Genomic DNA, 15,423 nt, shown 5'->3' with positions numbered 1-15,423 from the left:
GACAAAATAGAAATACGAAAATAACGCGGCCGTTTTCAATGTTTTGTTTCAATATTGCTTAACAATCGACAGTTGACGACTAACGATACCTACGCATTTGAGCGTCACGTGGCCGCTGTCTGTTCCTCTTGCATGTCTACTGAATACTATTGTATTAGCTGTCTATCTCTATGATCTCTTCTTACAATTTAATTTCTTGATAACCCAAGCACAAGCGTCGAGCACAATAGAAACAATGCATATAAACTAATTTATTACCTTCAAAAAATATGGCCAAGCATATTTTGGCATCGGGAGTCGTAATTGAGAGGTATTTGGAATGAATCAGCTTGTGTGGGCGAGATGCAACAAATGGTAGGCATGTCCGAACTTTATCTCCGAGGGGCCTTGAACCCCGACTAATAAGTCTCGGTGGAATCCAAATGTTTGCTGGTACGACTTTTAGATGGCTTATAGTGTGGGCCCGTAGTATTACTTAGTAAGAAAAAGTGTGATTTTTATGCAGTTAAACCAAAAATTTCGTTGGAAATAAGGATTTAAGGCCAAGAGCATATCACGACAAGATAAGTCGTAATTATTAACTTAAAGCACGTGTTAACTCAAAGACGAAGGTCTTTTTTTGTCTAAGTATCACAATTTAATGGTGCAAGAAAGTAGAGAAACAAGGTCGTCATAAACAAAAGAACAAAGGGAGGGTTGTTATTATTCTTACAATATAATAAGGTCATCCAGCGCATAAAAAGGGTAAATAATCAAGTTTTATAGCAAAATTACGCAGAGCAGCGTAAAATTATTGAAATGTCTCGGGAATGGAATGCGCTTCTAAATAGATGATCAAACGAACGTCTCAAGCGAAGTTCGATCACAATTATATATATGATGATATGAGTCGTTTCATTCGAAGATATATAATTTACCAGGCAGTACCCAGTACCTATACCTACATTGTTAATTAATTAATTAATATTGTCCTATTCTGCTTGAAACACAGGAATCCTTTTAGAAGGGTTATTTGTAATATACTCGTATCTGCCGGCGTGTCAGCGCCACGGTGTTACCAAATGTGCCCTACGTTACGCCATGTCTGCCACTGGCTCGCCGCCAAACGCAGACACCATGTCTTGCTGCGCCCATAAGTCGGTGGCATTAATTACTAGAGGTATCACAGACACGGCTTTTATGTGTTATTTATGTGTGCTAAACACATGTTGGACTATATCATTACATTCGGTTTGCACGTCACGAATTTTAATTAAATTTAATGACAATACCGCCGTAGTCGAATGTGTCACGATATGGTTGCCAACGCCTCGTTTAGATCAAAGCTTCGGAGGATCTGTATTGGTCACAATTCGGCTTGAGTCTGCGAGTCAGTGTCATTCTTAATTTCTGTTAAACAGAATCAGTAGTGTTTGCTTTTAATTTTGCGATATTTCACACGCTCGGAACAAGCTGTGAACAAACACATCTTAACCTAATTGCCTGTAGATTATTATAATGACAGATATATATTCTGCCAGGTTATGTAAGTACATTAGCTCATTTGTAAAGGCATCCATTAAGTCTTCGCACCGCGTCGTCTAAATTACTAGGACCCATATAGCGCTCTGTGATTTACTCTTAAGACAAAGACGAGCTAATTTCGTTCAGCTGCAAATGATATGCATTCCGGTGACCTCGTCTCGATGCTCCCACAATAGGCACATCAGCCGGCGGCGCAAGCGTTATTTTATTTTAAATTTTACCGCAAACATGGCTGGTCGAATTGAAAATAAACCGGCCATTTTATGAACCGGCCGAGGCCGGTGTCGAAATAACCATGTTCCTATTTATAGTTATGGGATATAAATGATCAAGAGTTTATCATATCATTTATAGTACGGAAACATTAAAGGTTTAATTAAATCTTAACTACTGCTTCTTAGAAATGTTCAGGGATGTTCTATTTTGGAAGAAATTTCGTTTAAATATTTCCTGCATGTTCGTTTCTTATTCTGTGCCCTCACTTAGGAACATAAAAGTCCATCTGCTCATTCTTTAAATGGCAACTCTCCACTTGTCCTCGTCGGCTGATTTGAGAAAAGCGTTGTTTACTTCATTTTGGCCTTAATATTGTTGGTCCATCGCGTTAAATTTTTTTCTCCTAGACATGGTACCATCTCTTTTCACTACAATTTTATTGTCATCGCGTAAACGTGGGTTGCTAAAGGGGTAGGCAAGCTAAAGGGGCTGTCTAATGCTAGTTTGTCATGAACTAAAGTTATTCACAATTGTCTACTCTACCCACTAACAACCGGCATCTCTAGTTTCCATTATCTTCTCAGAAAATAGGACCCCATTAACCCATTATGCACATACAAAGGAGTGCCGCATTTACTGCGATACGGTTCTTGACCAGGCACTTTGCATACTTTACTTATCTCTCTAATCTGAAGTTATTTGATGCTTTATTGTTTCGTCTAGAGGATAAAACAATAAACTAATCAGTCAAGTCGCACGTGAATATCAAAACTGATAACAATGTGCTAAAAATTCCATGCGTAAATGCAAAAATATGCTATATTCTTAAGAAATTAAATGATTTGTTGAAAATCTGTCATTGTCTTAGGAATAAAAGGGGTCTTGAAAAAAAATCGTGCGTTAACTATTCTAGGCCAAAGAGGCATTGATTATATTAGATGAGTAAAGACTAAGTAAGACAAATTGGCGCTGTAGCTCCGGACATTAGGCGGTGCTGGCTATCAAATGAGTGTTTGACAATTCAGTTACCATGAACTAAAGAATAAGTTATTCACAATTGTCTACTCTACCCAATTGGTATTATTGATTAAGGGCTATAAATAACAACCGGCATCTCTATCTTGCTTGTCTGTTTCCATTATCTTGTCAGAAAATAGGTCCCCATTAACCCATTATTCACGAGTAGTCAAGAGTTTTTCTTAGACTTGACACAAATACACTAAACTATAGGATCCGAGGTCATGGTATAAAGGAACTCGGGCGCTAAAGATGTCCTGGAAGATTTAAGGTCTCGTAGCCGAAAGGTTTGGCGTGAGACTTTCAAACCGGCTATACTCTATGTTCACATTGGTACTTGTCACCAATGTCTTTTTCGATACTTATGTATTCTTTTATTCAGAATTAGAAAGAGTAAACTGATAATAACGGGCGTGTGTGTGTATTTCTTGGGATTGTCGCGTTATCGTTTAATTATCAATCCTCCTCTTATGTATCAATTCCTCAATCTAGTTTTGACATAAATAATATACCTGAATCAAAAAATATTTAATTGCTGTCAGATTGTTCTTCCCTATTTTGGATATCAGTACCAATCGGTACGAAAGTACGAAATTATATTTGATATTTACCAGTTGCTCGATCTACTATTGAGAAGCCTTTTATTTCTCCCAAAGTTAAATGATCAAATTGCAGACTCTTCTTCTTCTTTCTTCTTTCTCCTGGCTTTTGTCCCAGTTTATTTGGGGTCAGCCCTCCTAGTAATCCTGCGCCACAGCTCACGGTTGTGGGTTGTCTCGTCTGTTGCGTTCAACAGCTTCATGTCGTTTTTGACTGTTTGGAGCCAGGTTGTTGGTGGTCGTCCGGGTCCTCTCTTCTTCTCTTCGATTCTCATAACCCTTTTTATCATATGGTCATCATCCCGCCTCATTATATGTCCATACCAGCGCATACGGTTCTCTCTGAGTTTTACTTGTATATTTGCGACCTTAAACGTACAATGAATATAATCATTCCTAATTTTATCCATTCTTGTCACTCCTCCAGACCAACGTAGCATCTTCATCTGTGTTGTGTGCATTCATCTGTCTTCCTCATCGGCCAACACTCGGAACCATACAAGAGGGCGGGTCTGACTGCCCTTTTGTAGACGTCGCCTTTTATTCTAATTGGCATACGGGAGTCACATAGGACGCCCGACAATGTCCTCCATTTCAACCAGGCCGTTTGGATTCTATGTTGTATGTCTTTTTCTACACAAGCTTCTGGTGCTACAACAGATCCAAGGTACTTAAATTGTTCTGCTCTGTGAAGAGGTGTGTTATCGATCGTTGGACATGAGATTGTACCTTTGTTGGTTCCAGAAAAACCACAATACATGTACTCAGTCTTTTGTCTATTAACTCTCAGCCCTCTTTTTTCTAACGACTCCTGCCAAGCGGTAAGGTCTGATTGTACTTCTGTCAACGATTCAGCTATAAGAACTACATCGTCGGCATATAGTAATGACCATGGCGCTGGTTTTTGTATGTCTGCAGTAATATAGTTCATTACTAGGTTAAATAGTAGAGGGCTTATGGTCGAGCCTTGATGGACACCTACTCTGATCTCGAAAGTTTCACTTGATCCTGATGGACTGATCACTCTTGTGGATACATTATGGTACAGATCTTTAAGCAGCTCAATGAAGTATTCTGGCACCAGTTGCGCTCTCACCGCGTGCCAGATAAGCTCTCGTGGTACCCGATCAAACGCTTTCTCGAAATCTATAAAAACCATATGTAAATCTTGTTTCCGAGACTTGTACTGTTCCATAAGTGAAAGTGTGAAATGTAATGTAAATAGTATCAATTGTTATAATTATGTTGTTATGTGTAGTGTTGGTTTCACGACGTATTGGTTTATCTGTAATGTTGTGTAAACGTATTTATAAATAAAAATAAAATAAAATAAAAATAAGTATTTTGACTGAATGGATGGCATCCATGGTACTCACACCGCTGGTGAATCCGCATTGGTTTGGTGTGATGTTTGTTGCTTTTGTTAACCTTTTGACGAGAACACTCTCCCAGATCTTAAGGGTATGAGATGTGAGCTTGATAGCTCTATAATTCTCGCAGTCAGCTACATCCCCTTTATTCTTATAGAAAGGTATGAGTTTGCTGGTCCTCCATATTTCAGGGACTTTCTTAGATATTAGAATCCCGTTAAACAACTTGGTCAGCCACTGTACTCCAGTTATACCTAGATGTTTCCATATTTCCGCAGGAATTTCGTCAGGTCCTGTAGCTTTTCCATTTTTCATATTTTGGATAGCAGCTGACTTCCTGGGCTACAATGGCTTCAATTGGACCTTGTGCGCATGGTAGTTCTAATAGCGGTTCCCGTGGAAACTCCTTGTTGAGGAGTACTTTATAGTACTCTCGCCATCTCTGGTTGATCTATTTGTCTGTGGTTAACAAGTTGCCAGAGGAGTCTTTGATGTATTTGATGTATTTTGATGTATCAAATTGCAGACTATTGAAACAAAATCTTGCCTCGTGAGCCCGCGTACTTGTGCAAGTATAAAATTCAATTCGAATTTTGAATTGTCAAAGAAATAAAAAAGTTACAAATTCCCTGGGACTTACTGGGCTTAGATAAACACAAATAATAGTTATTTGTACAACAAGAGATCAAAGTTTGATATTTCTTCGAGTGCTTATTTTGAGTCCCGTGCAAGTGAAAGATTCTATACTAGATTCACGAGCGTAGCGAGTGAATCTAATTTAGAATCTTGAGCGTAGTAAGGGACTCAAAAGCGCACGAGATGTAAATAACTTTGATCTCGTGTAGTTCATAAAACTTTTCACCTCAGCAGTGAGAACATATTAAAGAACCCGAAAAATGTATTCCTTCTTCATCACTTACCTCTATTCACTCATGTTTTCTTAAGATATACCAACAATTAAGTTTTCACCTCAGCAGCTCGAACAAGGGTACTTTGCTACTTAAAAACAGTGAGCAAAATCGCATTTTGTTCATTTTGTCTCACTCAGTGAGCAAAATGCGATTTTGCTCACTGTTTTTAAGTAGCAAAGTACCCTTGTTCGAGCTGCTGAGGTGAAAAATAAATTACCTGTTGCGTGGAAGAACTAGTGACTTGCGTGTTGAGAGCTTGCTCCCGGCGGGAGAAGCTGCTCTTCTTTAAATTCTCCATCACAGAGGCCAGCTCCTTGGCGCTTCCGTTGTGTTTCAAACTGCTGTTTCCATCGAGGGAGAAATCTGGGATCTGGAAATGACAGAGAACGATGTTTAGGTTAATTGATCCGTCCACTTCCTCCTATGTATAAACGAGATTAATAATTACATATTTCTGATATTTAACAGCCTCCTGGCCTAGTTGGTAGTGACCTAGTGACCCCGCTTGTTAAGGAGGTCCTGGGTTAGAATACTGGTAAGGGCATTTTATGTGTGTGATTATCACAAATATTTGTTCCGGAGTTATGGATGTTTTCTGTGTATATAAGTATTTATATATACTTAACTATAATTATATTATATATATCGTCATCTAGTATCAACAATATACCTAAGCCTTACTGAGCTTACTGTGGGACTAGGTCGATCTGTAAAATTGTCTTGTAATATTTATTTATTTATTTAGCATTAGCACCAACGTACTTATGTATTAGAGAAGGAAAAAAAAGAAACTGCATTTTCATCTATAAAATGCATCTTCTAATTGCTCACTTCAAACTACAGAAATAGTATTACATTAGCATTTATCTCCGATAATAATTGCCAATGATTATTATTACCGTAAATACGGTCGTTATGTAAGTTCCTACGATTACAGATAATAATTTGCAAGTGCATGTAAATATTACGAGTGGGTACAATCGAGTCGATAACAGACGATGTCTGAACACCAATAGCGGCAAGCGATTCACCTATCTTTATCATAACTAACACATAATTACGAAACGAATAGAACCGATGTTCATTTATATACCGATCTGTTAGATATGGTTGGAATTCTTTGAGAAAAGTTGAGAGTTTTGAAAATATTTAAATAAACTCCTTAAATAGTGCAAATTTTGTTAGGTATTACATATTCACATACCTACCTATTATCCACTTAACTACACTCGAAATAGTACAAATGATATACGAGACCGTTAACATATGGTAGCGTAACACAAATCGGCAAATGCATAAATGACAATACACAACTGAATAAGCAGAAATTGTACTTCAACTATACTCGCAATTATGATAAACGATGCACTAACGATCTACGCAGATTTCTTTGAACGACGCGTACCAAGATTGATGGACATATAAACCTTTATTGTTATCACTAGTGTTCTGGGAAATATGAAATTAATATCGAATTTAGCGCGAGGACAGTAATTGCACTTATTGACTCTTTGAGTGGGGTCAAAGGAACTATCGATGAGCAGGATGAGTCATTGGGATAGTTGTTGACGGTATCGGGAATTTGCTCACGGTTCACTGTCGATCGCTTGATGCGAATACCAATGAACCTGTTGATGGACTGGTCTATCGGTTCAATAGATTACTTGTATCGATATGTCATCGTCACAATACAAGAAGTTGATGAGTTGCTACTTCTTTTTGACGTGCGCAGTGTTGAAAAAGAGCTGTAACGACTTTGATTATTGACAGAATTACAGAGTTTGTAAAATAAAAATGAGACGAGTTGGGTTTGAATAGAATTGAGACATCGGGGAAACAAAAACACGAGTTTTATACGCATAAAGCATCTTGATTCATTTGGATTGCACAACGCGTTTTATTTTTCCTTTTCGTACCGTGAGATTCTCGCGCCTTTGACACGAATTGTGAAGTCTCATAACAGCCAGGGTGACTCATGTAGCCAAGCATTCGATTACGAAATGCTCACGATTCTCTATCGTCAATCTATTAGATACACTTGACTTAAGTTACCGTTCATTTTGGAACGCCCACGACCGTTTACATGCATTGTCAATGTACCTAGTCCGAAAACTTGTTCAGATGTAAAGGATCGATGGTATCGATAGCGCATTCGGTTGTTAAAGGATTTTTGTGGGATGACTGGTCAATATGACGTCGGGTGACGTGGATAATGCTGACGTCATGGCCACGCCGGCCGGCGTCGCAGCGTCACAACACAAACATTTAGAAACTACCAATGAAAACGTGTCTAACAAAAACGGTCACCAATCACTAGTGACGATTATTGAACCTTTTTACAATTCGGTAATTTAGTGATTATCTGTCTGTGTAATGAGTATCTGTCTTATTTGACAGATTCCATATATATTAAAGCAAAAAGCGTATCAAAGTTTATATCCTGGATTATATGCGTCATTAGAACGGTTCATCAGTAATTTTTCGCAAGAACTTTTTGCAGACATTCCTTAACACATTATTAGGTACTACATACGAGTATTCAGTTGGTCGATCAACGCTACGCTCGCAGTTCATTGATACCTTACAATACTATCTTAACACTTCCTTTCCCAAGCGATCGATGAGAATGAAAAAAACTCCAGTGACATAATAGGTCGATCCTCTGAATCATCATTTGCAGAAACGTCGTCACAATCCAAGCGAACTGGATCACTGTTGTGATTATGTTGTATTACGTCAGTGAATTAAGTGGTGGTGTAATGTATGCGTCACAGGACGTAGTTTTACTAAGGTACACTGAGATAATACGCTCGGTTTCATTCATGTCGATAACGATAACGTATAAACACTTAAATTGGACTGTTACTTTAACAGCTTAATTGATGAATGTGTATGTTTGGAACCATGAGAACATAATATAATACCGGTTATCCTAGAAAGTACAAACTAACTCGTTTTCGGTCAGGTATCATAATGTTTGATATAAGTATGAGAGCATAGATCAACTCTTGGGATTAAAAGTTAGGTACAATTCGTAGTTTTTCCAATGTACGTTGTATTATGCATATATCAGCAGTCAGCACTTACACGTGTGATGATGAATGCAATGATTAACATCGTTAGGCTACATTTTATGCATAAGTTACGTAGAATTACGGTCAATTGCTCTACGTGAACCGCTACCTCATGTGTGAATCACTGCTGACGTGCTAACGTATCAATACATACATTTAACCAATGCTTATTGGAGAGTCATGGGAAAGTCCTAATTTAATTGAATTCGACTTATTAATAGGGTAATTAATCTAATTTAGCAGGGTAGGTATACTATGCTAGATAAAAAAATATTTTAAAGACCTGAAGTTCGCCAGGACTCTCAAAAGCTCGCTTGTTTCTGCTGACAGAGAGAGAGATAAATAAATTACGAAATGAAACGATTTACAATATTTACATATGTACTCGTACATATTATTTGCAGACTAACTTGCTGTAAATATTTAATGCAGTTACATACACACCAAAAAGGTGGTTAAGTTAGGGAAGGAGGAAAATAAACATGGATGTGAACAACCAAGTAACATATCCAGGAAATGTTTTTGAAGTATGACCATTATATAAAAAGGATACTGCTACGGTTTGAGCAGCAATCATTCAGCTCACGTCCATGTGAGCTAGGCCTGGGAAATGTGTCGTTGAAAGCTTTCACGACTCATGGCCATTTCGCGAAAGAATAAATCGCCTTCCAATAGAATTCGGACCTTGTGCGCTAGGCGATATGTTATTAGTCCGGGTATAGCATCACATATCAGCGTACATTATGCACTGTTCGTTCTATGTGCCAGATGCACCGAAGTCCGTTGCATGCGCGATCAAGGGACATTGTTAGCGAAGGTCAGTTCTGCATGCACAATCGTTCCATGCGTGATGAAACAACAAAGATAAATTAATTTTATTGCATAACACCAACACAAAGCTTATAATGGATAATAAACATGAATGCTCAACGGTCATTGTAAACCTCCTAATGATCAATAAACTTACATAAATGGCCCAGATAAATTGGAGATCAAACGTGATTCGTCAATTACATATGAACCTCTAGGTATACAAGGTGGATTTGCTACATTAATATCCATTTACATAAGCGGTAGATTAAGTAATGATATGTTTACGGTGGAACTGGTAACTGATCAGACGTTGCACTACGCTGAGTAAATCCAGTCCAGGCTGTTGTGTAAAATATCACTATTTACTAATATCAATCTATGGTTGTCAGACATAGATTTCAGGTTAGTTTAGCTGTTAGACAATTTAAGACCTACCTAGTTCATAAATCGTTTAATTCTCTTAGTTCATCTCGCACGATTTGCGCTGATTTATAGTTCTAAAAATATGTTGAATTATTAGGATGTTGGTACATTAATTATCATGTCAATTACGTGTATTCATACATTTGTTTAGGTATTAAGTCTTTTTTTCGCAAAAGTTAAGTTCTTTAAACGCTATAGTGAAATAGTTTAGACGTTTACCGGATAAAAAAACATACATTTTACCTATATTCATTATTTAATAAGGTTCTAACTGCTAAATCTAACCGGCGCCCCGCTATGGTTCAAGTTCAGTATTATAGGATAGCATAATGGTTTACCTTGCGGATAGCCAACACCTTAAAAACTTTATCACTGTATTAGTCCATCAACACAAATATCCGCATGTTTCTCTTTGTATATTTTGCGTGGTGTCTTATCTTGTGTATGCACTGGTCAGTTATCGTGGTCACGTTCGAGCTCCGCGTGCGTATCGGATGCTGCTGTGGGGCGACGCGTGTCCCCAGCGCGGAGTTCGCGGCGCGACTGCCGGTGCCGGTTTGTATTCTTACACACAAATCCTAACCCGCAAACTTCGAACCACAATGCTAGCTAATTAGAATGGCGAACGCGCCGGGTGGCGAGGTTCCGCCCACGGTTCTCTGTATCCGCTTCACGGTCTTATCATTCAACTAATTCAACAGTTTCCACGCGTAACCCTAAATGTGAATCTCTTTGCAACTCCTGGGAAACTGGCCTAATTTCCCGTAAGTCGTAATTACGCTACATTTGTTTGGAATTAGAAATGCATTCCGTCGTTATTCGTGATATATGTGTCAACTAGCTAGTTTTATTGTCGTGGGAGTGATGAACTTTGTTGATCCAGACCTTATCACTCAAGGCAGTTGCGGTGTCAAAGAGTATACAAATTTACAGCTTTCCAGATATTGATATGTCCTAAGATTTGCAACTTACTTTCGGCCCTTGAACCACAGATAGAAACAATAAATGGTTTAGCAGATGTTACACTCAAGGGCCGTAAAGAAAACATAACTGAACATCCTGAAACACTCACAGCAGCATCGGTTTATATTCGCACACGTGGACAAGACAAGAGATTAATACGCGCCAGTAACACGCCCCTGCTGAAACACTATACTAAGTGAATGGCAAAAAAACTTCTAAAGGACAAGATCTTCAGCTTCTGTCGCGAACCAACAAGTCAACGACCTTTCAATGTCAGCGTGAATCGTAAAACGAATCATCGCTATTGATGATTAACGGATATTAACAATCTCGGTGTTTAGCCACCAGTTAGAGCGATAAAATAGAGATGTCATTAGTGAAACGTTATTTTAAGCAACGAATTGCTTTGAACGGTAGTCGATCGCCGTCTGGTACTGTCCTAATTACACTTCCGAGCGAGATGAACAAAGAAATTCTTTGTCCGGTTTGCGAATTTAAAATTCAGTAACAGATCAATCTGCCGGGTCAAACAAATGAAACCTTTGGCTTGCGCAAGTAGTAAATTTGATTTAACTGGCAGACTTGAAGAGTCGACGATAATAATGGCGGTTAATGGAATAATAACAAGGTTGAGTAGACATAGCCATATTGGGACTTAAGTGTTTTCATTGGAGGATAAATTCCAATGATATATGCCATATTGTAGATGCCTGATTGAAGCATAGACTTACGCCCACGCCGGACTATAGTTACATATCCATACACACCTTTGCTTCTTCATGGACAAATGTTCCACGTGATTGAACAAATGCGTTGTAATTATTGTATTTCAATCCACGACTCTTCTCTTTCCGCACAGACTCTACCTATTAATATTCTTCGCTTAGATAACATTGTTTTTATGTAAAATACCGTTTTCCAACGTCTTTCCCCTCGCATATTCATAAAACTTGGCAAGCCTCAATTACTTAATTTGATAATGTTTTATCCCTTTCTTACAAATACATAAGTCAAATTTAGATTAAGGCAAACGATTCATTGCTAAATGAGGCTTATAGCGCGTTTATGAATAACGCCATCGCTTACTAACTTGTATGTAAATATTGTAGGTATATTGTGATAAAAATATTTAAGTATTTATATTTAATAGTACTACAAAGTACTATAAACTACAAAGTAATAAAATAGGTAATAGGTAAGTGTTCCGCATGTAGTAGTGATTCTGATTAGGTAGGCCATATTGCTAAAACGAAAGTGAGCATAACTTGTAAATTATAGCTATAACTTGCTTTAGTATCTAAGTTCCCACAGCTTGGTTCATAAGAGACTCAATTGACCTAAAAAGCTTATGAATAATATTAATAAGCCAACGACTAATGTGAATTGAAGTTAATATTACCTATTTTCATATTAATCGAACAAACCGTATGGAAATGTGGTAAATAAACTGGTTGTGTTGAGATGAGTCACTACGCTCAATCGGCCAGTCGCACGTTTAAGACAAATAAATTTCTACTTGTCGTAAGTTTAGGGGCACAACTCGACATTGTTCTCGATACCCCGTAAAACATGAAACTAGAGATAATGTTCCCTTCACTAGACTCTAAGCAATTCGCACAACATATTTTTTGTTTCTGGATCCCCATGCCACGGCTCTTCATTAAACCGAGTCAAATTGGCCTCTTGATTTGTCATGTAATGTATAGCGAATGTAATTAGTCGCGAGTCCGCGGTAAATGAAATGTTGGTAAATAAGTGAGTAAGCGCACCTTATTCATCTCGGGTTATCTTGCGGTGTGGTATAACCGCTGTTTCAATACCAACGGTGACTAAAACTGCAAATTGATGCATTTGTAAACATTCAAAGAAAATTTTAATGGACCCATTTTATTGCATTATCATAACTTCATAACAAAAACTATTAATATTTTAATTATTAAATTCAGACACTTTTCACATACCTATGGGGTCGTCCATTAATTACATCACACAATATTTAGATTTTTCAGACCCCCACCTCCCATTATAGACTACCTTTATCCAATGTCCAATTTGCCAGATAATATCGTGCCTTTAGAGTTGACCGGCTCACTTGTTGATAGCGTGACTTAATCAATGAAGCAAAACAAACAAGGATAGCTGCATCGAGTGACTCAGTGCAGGTTTTGTGCGGTTCTCCGAACGCATCTACGGTTTCTTCGAGATGTGACTAAACCAACTGTGTAGCTCCATTCATAAAACTATATTGCGGCTCGAAAGAATAATGGCCTAAGTTGATTCAAAAGTTACTCATCCGTACTACGTTCCTTATCTAAACATGTTACGTTTACCAACAAGTATTTTAAGAAAAGTTGTGTCATCAATTGTTGATATCATATCAAAATTAGTGTGATTAGGAGAATTATGAATTGAAATTTAATAACGGAATTTGTAAAGAAGGAATTCAGTATTTAGTAAAAGCGAAATTTTCATACAAATTTTGATGTATCGTACATCGTACACAGTAGTAGGTAGGTATGTATACTAAAATGTCGAAAAGCATTTTCAGAGTTCGATTTCTATGAAAACTTTTTAGATGAAATGTTAAAATCGTTAATACAAGAATGGAGTTATTGATATATATGTTTATGTAATAAAACTAATAAATAATGATTAGCCATTCGTTCAAAAATGCAATAGGTACATAATTATTAGAAACCCTCGGAGTTAGATCATCGATCATCGACGTAAATACAGATTTTAGTAATGCTTACAGATTTTCCTTATAAGGGTATCGGCTATGCAAATCAAATAGGTTTAGCTCCAATTACCTTTTTGGCATTTGCGTTAAGTACTTAAATATGACTACATCGTCTACATCTATGTATAAGATCACAATTAATCTTCTTGTTAATATGATTGTGAGATTGTGACATTATATTGATGTTACATGCATAACTTCTGAGAAATAACTTTTTGATATCACTAATTAGTTTTTATTATGTCAGTTATGATTGGTTGATTGTTAATAGTTAGGCGGTTGCTGTGAATCATTCATTCACGTGGCCTCTTATCATAACACATGCAAGTGTTACGGCACACACACACAGGGTACCTGCGCGTGCGACGACGGTACAACTTACCATGACTATGACTCACCTGTACATCCTGTTCTACCTTCGCAGCACTTTCACGATTAGCATGCATTTATGTTTTTTATCGATCGAGCACAAATTACAGAGCTAGGCATCGAATATTTTTCTCTTCTTTAATCTCGAGCTTTCTTTACTTTTTTTATACACATGTACAATATTATACCGGTGTGGTGTTGTTTATGTATTCATTATATTTTTTATATCTACGATGGGTATATCATTTGATATTTACCTGTCGCTTTTCAGTGAAGGAAAACATTGTGATTAATCTCAAAAAGGCCTAGTTTCCCCTCTATGTTGGAAGATCAGATTGCAGTCGCTTTCATAAAAACTAGTGCCGGCGCCTATTCTGGATTAGTTGCCAAGCAAACCTCAGGCTCCCATGCAAAAAAGCTGGGAGAACACGAGGAAGATGATTATTTAGATATTATTGAATCATTGATTTGTTTCTACAAATAGATAGTAGGTACCTACTTAAAATTCCTCAGATAAGGTTTTTCACACGAGTTAATTATTTCAATTGTCCTCATATCTTATCCAAATACTTATTAAATGTATATTTATTTACAACTAAAAGTCATACATTAACATTCCATTATAGTGCATTCCTTCAGATAACCTATCTTCTTTACAAATCTTTACTAAGTGACTCACTAGACTCGATTTTGGGTATTGATTGAGCGAAATATTTCACAAAAAACTTCGAATCATTCGTCACGTAATCGTTGGTAACAGTATGTCGCAATTACTTGCGTATGTTATGAATAATATAAATGCTATTAAAATGCCACACGTTTAACAGGTACGTAGGAGTTGTTTTTATAATATAATACTTATGTTGTGAAAACTTTTGTGGTCTTTTTAACTTTAAAGATTTATGACTTTCTGTCCATGGGGGACTTGCTTTAAATATGAAGAATTATTATGACAGAGCTAGGCTACTTTACCACAAATATTGCCAACTGACAATTTAATAATGGGTTTATCATCTGTGCTGTAAACTTAAACAGCTTAAACTTGTACCCCAGTAATTAACTTTTGCTTGAGAATTAATCTCGCAATTTAAGTAGGTAGGTACCTCGAGTAAGTTCAAAGAATTTATGAGTTTGAGTGAGTGGAATGTTCTAGTCGCAAATTTTCTTCGCGTTGATCCATCGTATCGTAGATAACAGACATGTGACGAGACGAGAGTACAAAAGCTACGTTAGTTGCCATAAAAATTAAATCCTCTAAACTAAAACATATCTACGCAATATCAGCACATAAATTGTTGATTAGGTACGTAGATAGTGGATATATAGTCATCAAGTGATACAACATTAGGATTCGTTATTATGTATAAATTGATATATTTTCGTTCAAATATATACGAGTATTAA

General features: G+C 37.2%; 1 protein-coding gene across 5 annotated transcripts in view; it reads right to left on the bottom strand.

Moving 5' to 3' along the window:
* LOC134648753 (NAD(+) hydrolase sarm1) overlaps positions 1-15,423 on the bottom strand; it is a 102,351-nt gene that overhangs the window by 8,186 nt on the left and 78,742 nt on the right. For all 5 annotated transcript variants that reach the window (XM_063503274.1, XM_063503275.1, XM_063503276.1 and 2 more), the window contains one exon: positions 5,855-6,007. In XM_063503274.1, the coding sequence (XP_063359344.1) occupies positions 5,855-6,007 (153 nt within the window). The remainder of the gene's footprint in view (positions 1-5,854; positions 6,008-15,423) is intronic.

This window comes from Cydia amplana, chromosome 6 (genome assembly GCF_948474715.1).
Source record: "Cydia amplana chromosome 6, ilCydAmpl1.1, whole genome shotgun sequence".
In the NCBI taxonomy this organism is placed as follows: Eukaryota; Metazoa; Arthropoda; class Insecta; order Lepidoptera; family Tortricidae; genus Cydia; species Cydia amplana.
This window is presented reverse-complemented; position numbering and strand designations above follow the sequence as displayed.